This window comes from Pan paniscus, chromosome 8, assembly GCF_029289425.2.
Source record: "Pan paniscus chromosome 8, NHGRI_mPanPan1-v2.0_pri, whole genome shotgun sequence".
In the NCBI taxonomy this organism is placed as follows: Eukaryota; Metazoa; Chordata; class Mammalia; order Primates; family Hominidae; genus Pan; species Pan paniscus.
Window position 1 is genome coordinate 85,218,529 of NC_073257.2, and position 21,171 is coordinate 85,239,699.

Sequence of the window (21,171 nt, forward strand, 5' to 3'; positions counted from 1 at the left end):
CAAGTGAAAATGTATTAAGATGTTCCTAATGAGATGGATGGGGCTTATGTTTGTTATATTTCATTAGTTATTGTGTCTGTGGATAAATATTCTACTTGTTAGAATAAAAATTCAGCACGAAGATATTTCTATTTTCATGAGAGCCGAGAAACCTTCACAAGTAGATGGAAAAGGAGTTCTATTGTAATACTGTCACCCAATTCTGTGAGCTCTAAGTTACACAGTGAGCTCTTTTTAAAAAACATTTTAGTGATCAATCAACTAATAACCTAATAAGATTATCTTTAAACACTGTTAAAAGCAAGGAACTTGCAAAGGCTTTGTTATAAAGGCACTTACTTACACAATACCTGCAGCTACTAGGTGACCCTGAGATTTTTAAACCCCTGCTTTACTGCAGAGTCCAAAAGAGGCCTTGTTTAATGAAGGGAATTTGGGAACTTCTCTTAGTTCAATATGAGAACACATTTCACTTATCAAAGTTTGGGGAGCCTCAACAGACATTATGTAAGTTAATGTTACTTTGGAAAACCCCTATTAACTGCCCCATAACCATGTTTATTAGTCCGTCATGAAAACTCCAGCACAGATATTATCAAACATCTATGCCTAACCACCTAGGTCTTAGAAACCATATCATGAGTTTTCAGAAAATTAGATTCCCAAGAAAGAAATGGTCCAAATATGACTAAAGTTCTCTCCATTACTCCCTTACCTCTTAGATACTCTGTACTGTGCTGTGGTCAATTTTCCAGTCTCAGGGTCATGTACTGTAGCTCGGCTCAGCTACAAAAAAAGAGAAAGGACAAGGACTTACTCCAGTAGCAGGCAATTTTGGGCTTTTTGTTTGTTTTGTTTTGCCAAGCCACAGGTGATTGGAAGGGTTCAGATTGGTCTGGATGGTGGGTAATCGTCTCGAATCCACAAAAACATTTAGAAAAGTGGCAGTAAGAACAGCCACTTCCAAATCAAGAGAAAATGAGTAGACAGATTTTTGTTGTAGATTTATTGTCCTTTCACTTTTTTTAAACAAAAAATCATTTGAAGCTGTATGTAAATGATTTATAGCACTGGGTTTCACAGAAACTTTCTCAGATCTAGAAGTTATTTAAATATTTTGAAAAAAAATAGTAGACTCCTTAAATTCATTTTTCAAACCTCTCACTGAGATAAAACTGTTTTTAAATCTCTCTGGCAAAGTAAAAGGCAACTAAGTTTACAACTAATTTTTGGAAGACAGAGCTCAGAAGCGTAACTCTGTTCTTCCTACTGCCAACTTTTGAGTCAGCGAATTTTTTTAAATAAAAAACTCAAACAGGAGGAATACAGATTACTACATAATGACAATGGTATTTTACAAGATGTATGAACAAATGCCAACATAATCACCATGAAGGAGGACATGAATCACCGCAGCATTTATGAATATGAGAAAACTGCATAGGTGAAGACTACTACTCCCAGATTCAGGAGGCTGCTGCTTTATTTCCCCCTTTGGCAACAAAAGGGAAAAAGAAAACAAGTATCAGGCCACTTCCTGGATATTTGACACCTGATCTGAAGAAAGATAAAAAGCATATTAATTCCCTAAAAATAACATACCAATTAAAGATTAAAAACAGAACTTCTAGTGAAGGAGAAAGACCTGTGAAACACAAAGCAGTTTATCCATGCGTTATCCTGTTTATATACAGGGTGGTGACTTGAGCTGGTGACTGAAAATGACCCACTTTCCTTAAATGAATAATTCCTGTAAGATGTATAAAACACTCATTAGAGGGCAAAATATGCAGCATACACATCTCTTACCTTTTGCTAATTCTGTAATGTACCGTCTCCAAGTCTCCTGTTATTGGGTTTGAAATGGTGGCTCGCCTCAGCTGTGAAGCCAACCATCAAAATAGTTGCATTACAAAACAAAAAACTGAATCACATTTACCCAACCAGTCAGAATTCCAGGGTTTTTACAAAGGAGGCTAAAAAGAGAAAATAACTCCATACACTTCCAGTCACCTTGTGCTGAGCCTTGAAAGCCAGTTAGTTTTTTAGGTTTTTGGGGGTTTTTTTTTCCTTCAATTTTTTGTTTTGCATAGATGGAGGACATACAAACAAAAGAGACTGGAAATTAAATTTCTTTCAATGGTGAAAGGACATGACAGTAAGAAAAAGAGACATATCTAGAATTTGAAGTCTAATTTACAGTTAAAAGAATAGCCATCTGGGGGTGGGGAGAGAAGGAGAAAAAAAGAAGAATGCCTATTTGCAATTAATGATCCATTCCAAAACCTTTGACTTTAATTTTTTTTAGTGATGGAACTGTTTGCACAGGTTAATGTTTAAAATTCATTTTAAGGTCAATCTTTTGTCCCTTCAAGATAGCCACTCATTAACATATACAGTGAAATAATCTTGGACTGAGAACAAAGGCAGAGGAAAAGAGCTCATAAATGTTAAAAACAGCAAGAAAGAGGTGACCGCCTAGATAATAATTTCAATTTTTTTTAATGGAACGATGATTCTGAGGTTGTGAGAGCATGAAATTTTATTGCCATTAAATTTATTGATCAAAAACAATCCAAATTGAGGAATCTCCAGAATATAACTTGATCTCCAAGTTGAAATGAATTAATTACCTTGGATGGCACCAATAATATATATTAATGTTAGACCAGTCTTTTGCATTTATAATGTAATCTTTGGCCAAAAAAAAAAAAAAAAAAAACCACCAATTTGGAGAAGCAGAAAAACTCTAAAAGAAATTCTAACTTCATTTTGTAGTATAGATATCCAGATAATTCAAACCTTTGATATAATAAGGGTCAACAAACTATGGCCACAGACCAAATTCAGCCTGCTACCACCTGTCACTGGAAATAAAATTTTACTGTAATATAGCCACACTCTTTCATTTACATATTTTCTTTGGCTGCTTTTGCACTATAATGGCAGAACTAAATAGTCATGACAGAGATCATATGGCCTCCAAAGCCTAAAAAATATCTAATATTGACCTTTATGGAAAAAATCTGCCAACTCCTGTGTAAGACAGCAAAGCATACCTAGAATTTATTCAACAATCTCTTTATGAAAGTGATGGCAGCTTGTATTTTACTATCAAGAAGACCAAATATGTTTTAAGAACAAGCTGATGGGGGAAAAGGCAAGAGCATAAAGGGTAGTCTTTTCCACATTCTCACTAAAGAGTTTTTATGCTCAACACTAAGCTTATAGATTGGGTTTACGTTAGATTCTTTTTCTTTTTAAGAGAAATTCTGTGGGTTAAAGTCAGAAAACTATCACCATTTCAAATTAACATAATACTTGTGCCCAATTATATCTTTTTATAATAGTAACAATGTGCCTAAAAGGGAATAAAAATACTTCCACGGTATTCTTTCAGTAAAAATACAGAAGTGAAAAAGCTGGGCTTTGAGTAGCCTCTGAGATTAAAAGACTCCAAAATACAGAGAAAAGTTTATCAGGAAGACAGTGAAACACAAATTTGTTAATGGTGAATAAAAATCTCACAATAATTTTCATAATTCAGTGCTTAAAACCCAGTTGAAGGGTACATTACTCGTGTTGATAACAAATGGAAAAACTGGCATAAACACAGCATCATTAGTAACTCCATTATGCTGAGGCAAAATATCTTTAAAAAGTCTGTGGCATTATTCGTATATCAATTATCCTATTTTTTTACAAAGAAAAACTGATACAAAGGTACAGTAAATTGAGGAGAAAGAAAGAAAACATTATTTACCCTTGGTTTTGCTAGGTCTTTGACGATTTCAATTTCTGCATCAGAAATAATATCATGGAAGCGAATAATACGAGGCTTGTCCCATTCATCCTCCTGTTTAGCTGGAGCCAGAATAAATTTAGGATTACGGTTTCCATCATGGTAGCGGCAAAAGAGTTTTTTCTGTCTCCGAGGGGTCTAAACATAAAGTTAAGAATATGATGAATATATTACAGTAATAATACTTTTAATATCTATTCCTATGCAGATAAGAGACAATAATCATGCTTGCATATACAGAGTATCTCTGGAAAAACATACAAAAGAAGCAGTACTCTGCAAATATTTTGCCTCAAACAGGATGTTCAGAATTTTAAATACAGTATTAATGATTATTTTCTGGGTGAGAGAGGCGAGGTCTTAAATAAGGAAAAAGGTAGTCTATCTCTTTTAACCCTTCACTCATCAAAATAAAGTTCAACTGTTTAAATATGAAAAAAAAAGCCATGTTTATGAAAATATTAAATGAATGCCCGGCATTGCTCTAAATGGCACAAAGTAACTGGAAAGTACCCAGAGACAAAAAGTTTCCAGAAGAAAAAAAAAACTAGGTTTTCCTAAATACCTCACAGTTAAATGCTTGTGGCAAAAAAAAAAAAAGGAATTTTTTAAGGGCAAAATAAAAAATGGATAGCTCTGAAAAAGAAAAAATAAGTTATTAAACAAAGATCCCAGATGCTTTTATTAGGCAGTATAAAAATAGAGCAGTCAACAAAACAAATTCCCTTCAATCATCTATGTATTATATTAATAAGTTATTTTGTTGCCTACTTCTCTTAATTAAACAAGTATGTCAGGCCTGGCATGGTGGCTCATGCCTATAACCCCAGCACTTTGGGATGCTGAGGCAGGAGGATCACTTGAGCCCAAGGAGACCAAGACCAGCCTAGGTCACACAGCGAAATCTCGTCTCTACAAAAAATTTAAAAAATTAGCCGGACATGAGGGCACTTGCCTGTAGTCCCACACACTTGAGGGGCTGAAATGGGAGGATTGCTTAAGCCCAGGAGGTAGAGGTTGCAGTGAGCCATGATCATGCCACTACACTCCAGCCTGGGTGACAGAGCAAGAAGCTGTCTCAAAAAAACAAAACAAAACAAAAACAAGTATGTCACATAAGCAGGAATATGAGTAGTCTGTTTCAACTATTATACTAATAGTATACTAAAACAAATAATGATTCATGTTTATTCTCCATGCACTTTACCTAGAGTCAAATCCAAGGCTTTAATTTTTATAAGTCTTTTATATAATGATGAGATGAATGTAGCTATTCTGAGAAAAAGAATTTTTTGTTTTTGTTTTTGTTTAGACAAAGTCTTGCTCTGTTACCCAGGCTGCACTGCAATGCCTTGATCTCGGCTCACTGCAGCCTCTGCCTCCTGGGTTCAAGCAATTCTCCTGCCTCAGCCTCCCAAGTAGCTGAGATTACAGGCCCCTGCCACCATGCTTGGCTAACTTTTTGTATTTTTAGTAGAGATGGGGTTTCACCATGTTGGCCAGGCTGGTCTTGAACTCCTGACCTCAGGTGATCCACCCACCTTGGCCTCCCAAAGTGCTGAGATTACAGGCATGAGCCATCGTGCCTGGCAAGAATGTTCTTTTGATCTTAGGCAAAGTTGAGTATGTGTTACATTAACAAACCGGGAAATTAGCAGACTCTTGTTTTATATCTACAGTTTTATTTTGTTCCTTAAGAGTTATTAAGAGCAATAAAAATTTCTGCTTACTGCAGAAATTTGAACACTAGATATTTGATATTACAAAACTTGTGAATTTTTAGGTGATAATGGTATTGTAGTTATTTTGAATTTGTATCTTTAAAAGATACATACTAAAATATTTAGTAATGAAACAGAAAAGAAAATGTTTAATGAGGGAACAGGTGCAGTGGCTCACGCCTGTAATCCCAGCACTTTGGGAGGCCGAGGGAGGCGGATCACGAGGTCAGGAGATCAAGACCATCCTGGCTAACAAGGTGAAACCCCATCTCTACTAAAAATACAAAAAATTAGATGGGCGTGGTGGCAGGTGCCCATAGTCCCAGCTACTCAGGAGGCTGAGGCAGGAGAATGGCGTGAACCCAGGAGCCGAGATGGCGCCACTGCACTCTAGCCTGAGCAACAGAGCGAGACTCCGTCTCAGAAAAAAAAAAAAAAGAAGAAAATAATGAGTCTAACAGTGTCACCATCTTTGTATTTACTCATTAGCTCAAGCATGTCCTCCTAGGACTCCATGAACCTATCTATCGAAAGTGTCACCATACGTATTGTATACTTTGCTGTTAGTGGTTAAGCTGTCAACAGTCATCAATATCGAAATGCAAAGCCCAGCTTGAGTTTACCAGTAGTAAAGAAAATGTTACACACTTTTCAAATGTTTACACTTAAAAGTACTTACTCCAAAAATTCACTAACTCCTTCTATGCGAGCCTGTGTTCAACTGAAAACTAATACCACATGAAATTCCTTTTCAAAAGATTCCATAATCAATTAATATTGAGAAAGAATGTATACCATATCACAATGCACATTATCATAAAAAGGTTCTGAGAAGTTTTGAGCCTAAACAAAAACCTATGTTCAACTTTGTTTAACAAATGTTCCCCAGACTTTGTTCTTTTTGCTTTTGGCCTAATATCTATTAACATCTATAGAACTGGAATTCTGAGTTATAAATACATATACAATAAACAAAGTAATATTTATAGATATATTTTAAAGAAATATTAAAGACAAAATCTGTTGAAAACTTTCTGCATTTTCAGTATTAAACAGACTAAAGCATTTCACTAAGCAATCTTGTGAAGATTAACTAGGAGCAAAACTACAAGGGATTATTGTATAGATGAATCTGTTGTATCTCATAAGATGCACAGAGTAGTGTTATTATCTCTAATTAAGGCTGCTGAACAGATGAGTGTGGTGGCTCACGCCTGTAATCCCAGCACTTTAGGAGGCCGAGGCGGGAGGATCACCTGAGGTCAGGAGTTTGAGACCAGCCTGGCCAACATAACGAAACCCCGTCTTTACTAAAATACAAAAAAGTTAGCCAGGCATGGTGGCGAATGCCTGTAGTCCCAGCTACTTGGGAGGCTGAAGCACGAGAATTGCTTGAACCCAGGAGGCGGAGGTTGCAGTGAGCCGAGACTGCGCTACCGCATTCCAGCCTGGGTGATAGGGTGGGTTTCTGTCTCCAAAAAAAAAAAAAAAAAAAAAAAAAAAAAATACTGCTGAAATCTCTTGCATTAAATATAAAAAAAAACTATCACTTCCTTTAAACTTATTTGATCCTTCACCCTGGAAGGATCAAATGAAAAAGGTAATATTGCCCCAAACATATGTAATAGTATATGATTCACAAGCTTTATTTTAAAGCTATTTTACTAATAATTGGAACATATTAAATGTGGCACCCACAGAGAGAGAATGGTATACTGTAATTTTTTTTTTTAAGTTTTTTAGGCCGGGCACAGCGGCTCACGCCTGTAATCCCACCACTTTGGGAGACCAAGGCAGGTGGATCACAAGGTCAGGAGTTTGAGACCAGCCTGGCCAACATGGTGAAACCCCATCTCTACTAAAAATACAAAAATTAGCCGGGTATGGTGGCGGGCACCTGTAATCCCAGCTACTCAGGAGGCTGAGGCAGGTGAATCGCTTGAACCCAAGAGGCGGAATTTGCAGTGAGCCGAGATCATGCCACTGCACTCTAGCCTGGGTGGCAGGGTGAGACTCCATCTCAAAAAAAAAAAAAAAAAAAAAAGTTTTTTAGAGACAGGGTCTTATTCTGTAGCCCAGGCTGGAGTGCAGTGGTGTAATTATAACTCACTGTACCCCTGAACTCCTGGATTCAAGTGATCCTCCCACCTCAGACTCCTGAGTAGCTAAGACTACAAGTGTACACCAGCATGCCCAGCTAATTTTTAAATTTTTTTGTAATGGGGTCTATGTTGCCTAAGCTGACATACTGTAATATTTTATGCAGTCATTCTGATTTTTATCACATAGGCTTAAATATAAAATAACTGATTCTCTCCAGAACTGTGTACAAACACATACACACACACATTCACATACACACAATTGGCTTTTCCACTTTACCATTTTGATACCCTCCCCACGGCACAGCATTTCGTACTTCTGTCTCTCTGGCAGGTAATCCACAGCAACCCCTTTTTTCTTTGGTGTAGTTTTCTGATCAGATTGGTCATCTGAAGCAGACTTATTGACATCTTTTTCTTTAGCCATTATATACTCAAAATATTTTAAGTTACCATTAGCTCTCTGATGTTCAGGATCTATTAGAAGAGAAACAAAGCATGTCCGTGGGTAAGTTCATGCTTGTTCAAGCATCAGAATACAGTAATATAAAAATAGGAGACATTATAATTTATCTTCCAAACCAGGTTGCTTTTGTGAGTGAAAGGAGGCACTAATAAAAATTATTATACCAAAATAATAGGTATAAGTTACTACTGCCCCCAAGTAAATCAGGACATATAGTCACCTATATAAAAACAGTTCTGGGCCAGGCCTGGTGGCTCACACCTGTAATCCCAGCATTTTGGGAGACTGAGGTGGGTGGATCACCTGAGGTCAGGAGTTCGAGACCAGCCTGACCAACACAGTGAAACCTCGTCTCTACTAAAAATACAAAATTAGCTGGGCATGGTGGTGGGTGCTTGCAATCCCAGCTACTCAGGAGGCTGAGGCAGGAGAATCACTTGAACCCGGGAGGCGGGGGTTGCAGTGAGCCGAGATCATGCCATTGCACTCCAGCCTGGGCAAAAGGAGTGAAACTCTGTCTCAAAAAAGACAGTTCTGGAGACAGAAACAGCTATTTATTTAAAGGTGGCAACTGGTGCTTTTACTTTGAGAATTTGCTAATCAGCTAAAGGAACTAAGTTCAATTTGATGTCAAATGAAGTTTAAAATCTTACTCATCCTACTTATTTTAAGAAATGAAAAAGATTTTTCCAAGACAGAAAAACAATCACATGAGGAAGACAGGGGATAAGCAATTCAAAAGCAACCTTTACCACAGATACATTATAAATGTAGCCTACTTCTAAGGGCTGAGTGAAGTTCAGTCCCAAATTTCTAAGTAAGAAGGAAAAGGGAAACTAAAGATATAATTTTCGAATAAGCTAGAATCCACTAACTGCCTCAGAATTGCTAGTCATAATTTTGAACTACCTTTTAGTAGAAGAAAAGATGACTACGCTACCCATCTGAGAGGGGAAAAAAAAAAACTAAAGAACCACACACACATAAAAATAAAAAGGCAGAAGAATATATAGAGACTTCACTTGTGACAGTAACTAAGTGTTTAGGATACCTAGGCTTAGATTGTAAAATACTTCTTGTCCTTCAGAAACTGCTCACAATAAATGTTACGATATCCAATATTAACCTAATTTTGTAAAAGCAAAGGAAAAGTGTGTGCAGGGAAGAGGCGTATACACTAAAAGGAAACAAATGTGTAGGTGTCTTTGAGTGACTGGCTTATAGATGACTCTTCTGTATCTTTCTCTGTTTTAATAAATTTTCTATAATGAGTACAAAGTATATTTTAAGTCAAGAGGAAATACCACTGGAAAATACTGAAAGGAAAAAAGATTACTTGAACCAATATCTTGATTTATTATTACCCAACTAAGAAATAACCCAATTATCCAAAGTTCATTTGCAGCAGATCAATCCTTTTGAGCTGTTTGATTCTAACATGCACATATTTTCCTATTTTGTAAAAATAATTTTTAAAGTTTTAAAGCTTCATTATATACCAAAGGCCACCTAAACTTATTATCATACAAATTCTGGACTCCATCTCCAGAGATTACAATTTAGCAGATCTAGGGTAGAGATCAAGAAATTTTCATTTCTAACAAGTATCCAAGTAATTCTGATGCACGTGGTGCTTGGGCCATACTTGAAGAAACACTACATCTCTGTTCAAAGTACTACTGATAAAATTCTCCTAAGGTGTATTTTTCCAACATTTGAATATGATAAATATATTTTCAGCCCATCTATTTTAAATCACTTTATTTTAAAATATGAAATGCAATAAAACATAACACCCTTCAAAGGAAACTGATTAAAATGGCAACATGGTAAACAAACATTTTTGACTTAGTTACGTTAGCTTCAATTTTGAAATTCCTGGAGAATATAGAGCAAAGAAACACAACCACTGTTATAGCACTATTAGGTGAGAAAAATCAGCCATCATTTACTTTGAGAATAAAGAAGAGGATAATGTATATTTAACAAGTAAAGCTCCTGACTTCTAACAAGTAAGAAAATACCATATATAAATGAGGGAAAGACAGAAAAATAGAGAATATATATCCCTCAATATAACTATAACCTTAAATTAGGCCCAGATAACATACCTAGTTCAAGAAGCTTCTTTGTGAGCAAAAGTGCCTTATCCAGGTCTCCCTGCTGATATACCGCATAGCTCAAATAATCTAGAACAGAGACTTTATCTATGGTAGAAATCTCGCCTTCATCCAGTTGCCTTAGGGCTTGTTCCATCCACAGTTCCGTATGGTAATAATCTGCTTCTGTATAGGCCACTTTGCCCAACTCAAAGCAGTCCTCAGCCGTTAGAAAAGATTTGTGTTTCACTCCTATGAAAAGAAAATACAGAGAACTTTAGGAATCTTAACACTACTGTGTATTTATTTAGGACTACACAGCTTTCAAAATGCTGTCTCACTTCTATTTGAAGTTCACAATAATCCTCTGGATAAGCAAAAATTACCCTAATTTTATAAACAATGGAACAATCTATAATATAATGTAGATAAACAAGAATCACACAGCTGGTATTAGGGGACACAGAACCTAGAGAACCCAAGACTGAAATTATCAGCCATCATACCAAAATGAAACATCCATTAAGTTGAAATATACTATTTCCTAACAGTAGGAATTACCATATGAGATACATCTCTTTTTTTTTTTTTTTCTTTTGAGACAGAGTCTTGCTCTGTGCCCAGGCTGGAATGCAATGGCACAATCTCAGCTCACCACAACCTCCGCCTCCCAGGTTCAAGTGATTCTCCTGTCTCAGCCTCCTGAGTAGCTGGGATTACAGGCATGTGCCACCATGCCCAGCTAATTTTGTATTTTTAGTAGAGATGGAGTTGATCAGGCTGGTCTCGAACTCCTGATCTCAGGTGATCCACCCGCCTTGGCCTCCCAAAGTGCTGGGATTACAGGCATAAGCCACCGCGCCCGGCCACCATATGAGATATATCTATCTCACCCCTAACCAACAATCTGGGCAAGAGATGAATGTACAGGAGGAGAGGTAAATACGTCAACTGGATTCTTTCTTTTAAACAGCATTAATACGTCATTTAAATACCATAAATTCACTCATTGAAAGATTACAGTAGTTCTTAGTATATTTACAGAGTAGAGCAACCATCACCACAATCTAATTTTAGAACATTTTCATCACTCCAAAAAGAAACCCTGTAACCATTAACAGTCACTACCCATTAACTTCCCCACCTTGCCCCAGCCCTAGACAACCACTAATCTACTTTCTGTCTCTACAAATTTGCCTATTCTGGACATAATGCTACTGTGAACATTTGTGTGTAAGTTTCTATGTGAACATGTTTTCATTTCTTGAGTATATACATATGAATGGAACCGACTGGTCCTATAGCAACTCTACGCTTAATGTTTTGAGGAACTGCCAAACTGTTTTCCAAAGTGGCTACATCATTTTACATTCCCACCAACAAGGTATGAAATTCCAATTTCTCCACATCCTTGCTAATGCTTGTTATTGTCCTTCTTTTTTATTGTAGACATTCTGGTGAGTATGAAGAGGCATTTCATTGTGGTTTTGATTTGCATTTCCCTGGTGACTAATTATGTTGGGCCTATTATCGTGTGCTTATTTCCATTTGTGTATCTTCTTTGGAAAAAATACCTTTTCAAAGCTTTTGCACATTTAAAAAATTTGGTGGCTAGGCACGGTGGTTTCACACCTGTAATCCAGTGTTTGGGAGGCCAAGGAAGGAGAACTGCTTAAGGCCAGGAGTTTGAGACGAACCTGGACAACGTAATGAGACCCTCATATCTAACAAAAAAAAAAATTTTAGAAATTAGCCAGACATTGTGGTGCATACCTGTAGTCCTCGCTAGCTGAGAGGCTAAGGCAAGAAGAATGCTTAAGCCCAAGAGTTCAAGGTTACAGTGAGCTATGACTGCACCACTGCTTGCACTCTGTTAGAGTTCTTTATTGAGACAGAGTCTCACTCTGTCACCCAGGCTGGAGTGCAGTGACACGATCTCAGCTCACTGCAATCTCCATCTCCCAGGTTCAAGCGATTCTCCTGCCTCAGCCTCCCACGTAGCTGGGATTACAGGCGTGTGCTACCATGCTGGCTAATTTTTGTATTTTTAGTCAAGACGGGGTTTCACCATGTTGGCCAGGCTGGTCTTGAACTCCTGACCTCATGTGATCCACCCACTTCAGCCTCCCAAACTGCTGGGATTACAGGTGTGAGCCACTGCAGGTGCCTGGCTCAGCTACATGATTTTAAAATATTTTTCCCATTCTATGTGTTGTCTTTTCACTCTCTTGATGGTGCACTTTTGAAACTGTGATGAAGTCCAACTTATTAATCTTTCAGCACTTGTGCTTTTGGTGTTATTATGTCAACTCACTTCTGCAGTGAAACTTCTATTTTAAGAAAAGGAGGTATTTGATAGTTCACTTGAGATAAAATATAAATAGAAAACACTTCAGAAAATACTTAGTCTCATTCATCACTGAAGAAATTAAAACCACCACAAATAAAAATATTTTAAAATAATGGCCTAGATTTATTGAGGTCTTACTATCTGCCAAGTATTTGTCACTTATTTAATCCTCAAAGCCATCTTATTACAGATGAGGAACTAAAATAGAGGTTAACTAATATGTCCAAGGTCACATGTTTAAAAGTAAGAAATGGAATCTGTTCCATACACCTCCAGAAGTTTGTGCTCCTGATGTTATAACATTAAATGGCAAAACCTAATAGTGGGAGGAAGCAGCAATGTAAACTGGTAACTTTGCTTTTAAGAAATTCAGCAATAAGAGAAAAGAAGAATTTAAACTCTATGACTTAATACTACTATTTTTCAGTTATTTCATTGAGATTTAGTACTAGGGGTTGGGGACCTTCCTGTATAAAAGATTTTTGTGGCTGAAATATATTATAGCTAAAAACTGTAATAAGCTAAAAGCGAGGAAATAAGGAATATATAGGCAGATATATCAATTTAATGGAATAGCATTTTTCATTAAGAAAGATAATTTCAATGCTATAGAGAAAATTATAATAAATTTAAAAATAAAAAATATGAACAAATAAGATACCCTAGGCCAGGCGTGGTGGCTCACGCCTGCAATCCCAGCACTTTGGGAGGCCGAGGCAGGCGGATCACCTGAGGTCGGAAATTCGAGACCAGCCTGGCCAACATGGTGAAACCCTGTCTCTACTAAAAATATAAAAATCAGCCAGGCATGGTGGCGGGTGCCTGTAATCCCAGCTACTCAGGAGGCTGAGGCAGGAGAATCACTTGAACCTGAGAGGCAGAGGTAGCAGTGAGCCAAGATCACGCCATTGCGGTCCAGCCTGGGCAACAACAGTGAAACTCCATCAAAAAATAAATAAATAAATAAATAAAAATTAAAAATACCCCAACAAAGAGCAGGCATATTGGAATGGGAAAAACAAAAGACCTTCCAAAAATCATAAAGATAATCAACGACAGTTCAAAACTCATTAGGCTGGTTAAAATGTAGATTAAGGCCGAGTGCGTGGCTCACGCCTGTAATCCCAGCAGTTTGGGAGGCTGAGGCAGGCGGATCACGAGGTCAGGAGATTGAGACCATCCTGGCTAACACGGTGAAAGCCCGTCTCTACTAAAAATACAAAAACTTCGCCGGGCGTGGTGGCGGATGCCTGTAGTCCCAGCTACTCAGGAGGCTGTGGCAGGAGAATGGTGTGAACCCAGGAGACAGAGCTTGCAGTGAGCCAAGATCACGCCACTGCACTCCAGCCTGAGTGACAGAGCAAGACGCTGTCTCGAAAAAAAAAAAAATAGATTAAACACAACTAAAAAGAAAATAATAAATCCAGCAGAGAGAGCTGAATAAATTATCATGGCATAAACTACCCAGAATGCAGTAGAGAGAGATAAAAACATGAAATGCTAGTTAAAACACAAAGACAAGGCCGGGCGCGGTGGCTCACGCCTGTAATCCCAGCACTTTGGGAGGCCGAAGCAGGCAGATCATGAGGTCAGGAGATCGCGATCATCCTGGCTAACATGGTGAAACCCCGTCTCTACTAAAAATAGAAAAAATTAGCCGGGCGTGGTGGTGGGCGCTTGTAGTCCCAGCTACTTGGGAGGCTGAGGCAGGAGAATGGCATGAACCTGGGAGGTGGAGCTTACAGTAAGCCAAGATCGCGCTACTGCACTCCAGCCTGGGCGACGGAGCGAGACTCCATCTCTTAAAAAAAACAAAACACACACAAAGACAAAAAAACTAAAGTCTGTCTACTTGGAATTCTAGAAGAAGAGAACAGAAAGAATATAGATAAGATAGTATTTAAAGAGATAATGGTAGAAAAATTTCCAAAATTAAAATGCATGGAAGTTCAGATTCAGGAAACAAAGAATTCCAAGCCAAACAAAGCACATTTGAGGGCTTCTTAACAATGTGTTTCAAGGAGGAAAATTCCAAAAGGAAAGTCTGAGGTACAATAAAGAATGATGAAAAATGAAAATGGTATACATAAATGCCAGTCTAAATTAAAGAAAAGGGCTGGGCACAGTGGCTCACACCAGTAATTTGAGCACTTTGGGAGGCAGGCGGACTACTTGAGCTCAGGAGATCGAGACCAGCCTGAGCAACATGGCGAAAGGCCGTCTTTACTAAAAATACAAAAAATTAGCCGGGCATGGTAGCACACGCCTGTAATTCCAACTACTGGGGAGGCTGAGGCACGAGAATCGCTTGAACCCGGGAGGCGAGGTTGCAGTGGGCCAAGATTGCACCACTGCACTCCAGTCTGGGTGACAGAGCAAGACTCCGTCCAGGGGAAAAAAAAAAAAAAAAAAGGGGGGTGAATAAAGACAACATTGATAGGGGTGAAACTAAGGGAAAAAAGAAAGGGGATGGTCATGGGACGCGCTCTAGCAGGGTGGCAATCTTTAGATGGTTATTAAGAAATGGGATGAAAAAAGTAGAAACTGATGGGCGTGAAGACAACAGTGACTCCATCTTGCATGCTAATCTACCATGTTCACTTTTGATTAACCTCAGTCCCACGAATGCCTGCTGATTTCTGCTTTACTTGCTGTCCTTAGTGTAGGAACATGTACCCACTATAAATCCTGCCTTTAGAGCAAAGCAACCTTGATGTTATCACAAAAATTACAGGCTATGACACGCATAGCATTCTGGCCTGTTCTGGAGCTTGCCTTTGTCCCTACAGAGCATGTACATCCTTTCCCTATGGCACTTAAGTCATGGGTCTGGGGACTAACGGTGCAGAGATCTTGCTACTGCCCAAGACCATGCTTCCATCTCTAAGTTTCCCAATAAATCATCCTCTACTGACAATAAGTAAAAAAACTGTAGAACCTCCACAAAATAGAGTAATAACACGTAGCTATAAAAAGAAATGAGGATTTCTATACATGAAGTAATGACTGGGGTATATCAATAAATTAAAGCACCAAAGTACGTAACAGTATTTATAGTATGCTTTTTTTTTTTTTTTTTTTGAGACGAAGTCTCACTCTGTTGCCCAGGCTAAAAATGCAGTGGTGCGATGGCTCACTGCAACCTCCGTGCCCCGCCGGGTTCAAGAAATTCTCGTGCCTCACCCTCCTGAGTAGCTGGGATTACAGGTGCCCACCACCACGCTCAGCTAACTTTTGTATTTTTAGTAGGGATGGTGTTTCACCATATTGGCCAGGCTGGTCTCGAACTCCTGACCTCAGGTGATCCACCCACCTTGGCCTCCCAGAGTGCTGGGATTACAGGTGTGAGCCACCACGCCCAGCCAGTATGCTATCTTTTGTGTTTATGTTGAGAGAATATAGGAGTAGATATATATTTGCTTGTATTTTAAAAAACTGGAAATAGTAAAACTAACAGAATGGTCACATAGAAAAAGGAAGGGAATAGGTTGAAAAGTATAAGAATGAAAGTGAGACTTCTATTAATGTACCTTATTAGTCTAGTTTGGACTGTCAAAGAATTTAAAAGTTTTACATAATTAAAAACAATAAATTGGCTGGGCATGGCGGCTAGAGCCTGTAATCCTGACACTTCGGGAGGCCAAGGCAGGAAGATCTCCTGAGCCAGGGAGTTCAAGACAACCCCGGGCAAAATAATGAGACAATATATTTAAAAAAAAAAAAAAAAAAGGCTGGGCGCAGTGGCTCATGCCTGTAATCCCAGCACTTTGGGAGGCCAAGGCAGGTGGATCATGAGGTCAGGAGATCGAGACCAACCTGGCTAACATGGTGAAACCCCATCTCTACTAAAAATACAAAAAATTAGCCGGGCATGGTGGCGGGCGCCTATAGTGCCAGCTACTCAGGAGGCTGAGACAGGAGAATGGCGTGAACCCGGGAGGCAGAGCTTGCAGTGAGCTGAGATCACGCCACTGCACTCCAGCCTGGGCGACAGAGCAAGACTCCATCTGAAAAAAAAATAATAAAATAAAAATAAATAAAATAAAAAAAAATAGCCAGGTATGGTGGTACTTGCATGCCTGTAGGCCTAGCTATTTGGGAGGCTGTGACAGGAGGATCCCTTGAGCCCAGGAGTTCAAGGCTGCACTGAGCTATGATCATGCCACTGCACTCCAGGCCGGGCAACAGAACAAGATATTGTTTCTAAAACAAACAAATGAAAACAATGAATCAAAAGAAAAAACGAGGACAATCCCTAAAAATCTGAGGAAATGAAATAAATGAACTCAACTGTATAACATGTTAAGGGCATAGCCACAAAGAGAAATGAATTACCTCAGATGTCTTTAAAACAAGATTTTGACTGATCATATCTAGAGTGATATATTTTAAGGATATAAAGTACAAAAAAACCTGTATTCAGTAGTCTTAATGTTATTAATAGTATGAATAAAATAGTATGAGTTAATAGTATGAATAAAAGAATAATCATGTTAATATCCTTAGGAACCAAATTTTCAGAAGAGATATAAATATAAACCCTGTGGTTTTCAATTTGAACCATATGAACTTACATATTTCCTGTCTCTGTTTATGACAAACTATATAGCAATAATCACCCCTAGAACCTAGCTAGACTCTGCTGCTTAAATGTCATCCCTGTTCAAAGCAATCAAGCCTTGCCAGGCAAGGAGTGGAAAACCTGTAGTCCCAGCTACTCAGAAGGCTGAAGCAGGAAGATCACTTGAGCCCACGAGTTCCAGGCTGTAGTGCACCATGATCGCATCTGTGAATAGCCACTGCACTCCAGCCTGAGCAACATGGCAAGAACCTATCTCTTAAGGGGGGAAAAAGAAGGGCCAAGGCTCATTGAAGAAATGCCTAGTTCCTACTCTGGAATAGAAACCTGGAAAAAAAACTGTGCCAGAAAGCAAGGAAGTTTCCTCTCTATCAAAGAATAATAACACAGTCAATTCAAAAAAACAAGCCTATCTAAAGATGCTCCCCACTGGCCTAAAATGGGATAATCTGAGATCAAAGTAATACTGAATAGGCTGAAATACAAAAAAAAATAATAATATCCATATTCATGATATGTCATGAAAATTACAGATCACTACTAAAAATGGTTAGGACACCAACTCATTACTCTGAAAACTGATAAAGACGACTAATTATAGACTTACCCTGCCTTTCCTATATATAGTTCAGGGTAACCAAATGGTTCATGAAGGACGTTCCTGTTTATAGAATTCCAGTTAATAAAAGTAAAAGGAATAATGGAATGAAAAAAATCATCATTTTGTAACCCCTAATGAAATAGTGGTTCTAGGCAATGATCATCAAAGGCTGCCAAAACCAGTAGATAAAACTTAAGGAGAACTTTATATGGAGGGATCAGGCTCTCATCACCTGAACCTCACTCATCAATCAGCATCATAAAAAGTGGGACAGGACATTAGGTGTTGGTTCACGCAGTTCAAAAGAAAGTTCATAGCGCCACCTATGGAGTTAATTTTAAAATTTAACTCGAATCTAATCAAGCCACAAGCTCTAACCAGTGTGTAGGAAACATAGGCATTAAAGGAACATGTTAACCACCAAAGTAGTCAACTCCAGAATGTGGAACATTCCACATAACATATGACTAGGTTTCCCCAGCTAACCAATGTCATAAAGAGAAAGAAAAAAAAGGAAAAGGGAATAAAAGGGACTTAACAGACATAATTTTAAAAAATACAACTGTAAAACAACAACTTTGAGATCACCAGAGAAATAATATTGACTGGGTATTAAATTATATTAAGGAAATACTGTCAATTTGTTAAGCAGGGAGATAGTAAGTGGTTATGTTACTTTTTTAAAAAGACCAGCTGGGCGCAGGTGACTTATACCTATAGTCCCAGCTACTTGGGAGGCTAAGGCAGGAGGAACACTTGAGCCCAAGAGTTCAAGGCTGCAGTGAGCTATAATGGTACCACTGCACTCTAGCCTGAGCAATAAAGTGAGACCCTGTCTCTAAAAAAAAATTAAAAATAAATTACAAAGACCTACTTGAGGCCAGGAATTCAAGACCAGACTGGGCAACATAGCAATAGCCCACCTCTGCAAAAAATTTAAAAATCAGCCAGGTGTGGTGGCACGCACCTATAGTCCCAGCTGTTCAGGAGGCTAAGGCAGCAGGATGGCTTGAGTCCAAAAGTTCAAGCCTGCAGTGAGCTATGATCATGCCAATGCACTCCAGCCTGGCTGATAGAGTGAAATCTTGCCTCAAAAAAATAAATTTTAATAAAGACCTGATCAGTTAGATATGCATGTTGAATTATTTATGGATAAAATGACATGACGTCTAGGATTTGCTCTTAAAATACTCCAACAAAAATGACAGAAAGAAAGGGTGGAAGGAGTAGATAAACCAAGAATGACAAAATGTTTAAAACGTCTGGAGCTTGGTGATGGCATAGGTTCATTATGTTATTACCTTTATTTTTGTGTATGTGTGACATTTGATATTTTCCATAATAAAAGAAGTTTTATAAATAATGGAAAAAGGAGAAAGTCATGTCCTACAGGGCTCTTTTTATGCTGTTACACAGAAAATCACATAGTTCCCTTTCTGACACTATAAAAAAAAAATGACAGGTATGTGAAAAAACAACAACAAGACTACACAAGAAAATATGACTTCTCCAACAACATTTCTCTCAGAATATACAGTTCTGAGACTAAGTCAATATTATACTAGTATAATATTGTATTTGACCAGAAACTACTGGTCAAAGACAGACTAGCCTACATTTTCTCTGATAAAACACATAAAACTGTATATATTTATTAAGTGTCCGATAACATCACAAAGAAAACTGGTAGAGAAACAAACACAATGGTGGTTTCTTTAATAAATTTTGATTGAATACACTTCAAAGAGTCACTAAAATGGCCAGAACCGGACTTAGCTATAACCTATCCAATGGTGGTCACATATGTTTTTAAAAAGATGCTAACAGAAAAGGCATTTATGAGAAATAAATCAAAAGGAAGTAAAATTATGGGCACGTTTTGCTAGTGATCAGACATTTGCAGACTACAGAAAAGCATGCCCTGGTCTGACAATGAGCTGTTGAATTCCAGTATCGAACAGAGTCCAAGCTTGGAGGTGTATGCACTGGAGGATCACATGACCCAATATAATCAAATATTCAAATCATACAATCATCTCCATTCACTTTTTTTTTTCTGGCCCCCCATTAGTCACTTACAGGCAGTAACTGATTATCAGTATACTCCTAAAATGAAGATGAAGACCCACGTTTTGATGTTTTTCCCTTAAATAATTCTCTATCCCGCCTTCCACTCTAGGAAAGGATACTATCTTAGTGCATTTATGCTCCCATAACAAAATACCAAGGACTGGATAATTTATAAAAAAACAAATTTATTTTCTCACAGTTCTAGAGGCTGGGTAGTCCAAGATTCAAAGCACCAGCGGGTTCAATTGTCTAGTGAGGGCTGCTCTCCACTTCCAAGATGGCACCTTGTTGCTGCATCCTCCAGAGGGGAAGAATGCTATGTCCTCACATGGTGAAGGCTGAAGGGCAAGAGAGCTAGTGGCTGCATAAAGCCTCTTTCATAAGGGCCTTAAATCCCATTCCTGTAGGCCCCACCTCTTAATACCATCACACTGGCCATGAAGTTTCACCACCTAAATTTTGGATGGACATAGTCCAACAACAGCAGATGCTAAGAAACTAACTTCTTAATAGTTTAACATGAGTTAGTTCCAGAAACTAAAGATGCATATTAAATTTTAACAATGCTATTATTTTTTCGGTTACGAGAACTAGTAAACTGAGAAGACAAGCTCATAATGCAGCAATTATAAATGTTTCTCTTAGGGACATGCAAAACACATAAGATGACAGTATGCCATTAATCCACGCAGATAGCACCAATAATTTTTTTTACATGACTTGATATTCTGGCAACATTATTTGAACATGCATGGCAGAGATAGTAGAAGATTTTTAGCTATTCTGCTTTGGTAAAGTATTTCTGCTTGTCTTACCTACTGATCTATTAACAATATTAAAGGCAGACTGCCTGGGAATCTGATTTTAAAATAAATCAAAAGTAATGCAGCATTTGAAAAGGAAGGCTGTTTCCAAAGTAGAGAACATGAGAAGAAAAAGTAGGCAAGAAAACAAAGAAGAAAATGAAATAAGGAAAGTGGTATGGGCAGAAAGAGACTGTAAAAAGCTTCATATAAAAAGCAAACCGAGTTTGATGAGAAACAAGAATAAGTTGTAAATTCCTTTGGTTCAAAGGAAGAGGCATAGATGACTGACATGAACATACCAAATTGAATATAATAAACCAAATTGAAAGTAAACTAACACTAAAGAGTCTTTTAATTTATTGTCACAATAGAAACTATAATATCAGGCCAGGTACGGTGGCTCTTGCCTGTAACCCCACCACTTTGGGAGGCTGCAGGGTAGGGGGGGGTGGATTGCTTGAGCTCAGGAGTTCGAAACCAGCCTGGACAACATGGCAAAACCCTGTCTCTACAAAAAATACAAAAATTAGCTGCTTGTGGTGGCACATGCCTGTAGTCCTGGCTACTTGGGAGAC

The 21,171-nt window shown here is 38.1% G+C and overlaps 1 protein-coding gene across 2 annotated transcripts in view; it reads right to left on the minus strand.

The window, feature by feature from the left end:
• P4HA1 (prolyl 4-hydroxylase subunit alpha 1) overlaps positions 1–21,171 on the minus strand; it is a 67,163-nt gene that overhangs the window by 35,455 nt on the left and 10,537 nt on the right. The window contains exons 5-8 of one of the 2 annotated variants that reach the window (XM_055092983.2): positions 10,203–10,442; positions 7,906–8,102; positions 3,764–3,940; positions 716–786 (exon numbers count right to left, since the gene is read on the minus strand). In XM_055092983.2, coding sequence (XP_054948958.1) covers positions 716–786; positions 3,764–3,940; positions 7,906–8,102; positions 10,203–10,442 — 685 coding nt within the window. Of the gene's footprint in view, positions 1–715; positions 787–1,809; positions 1,881–3,763; positions 3,941–7,905; positions 8,103–10,202; positions 10,443–21,171 lie in introns of both variants that reach the window. The other variant, XM_055092984.2, reaches the window with a different exon arrangement.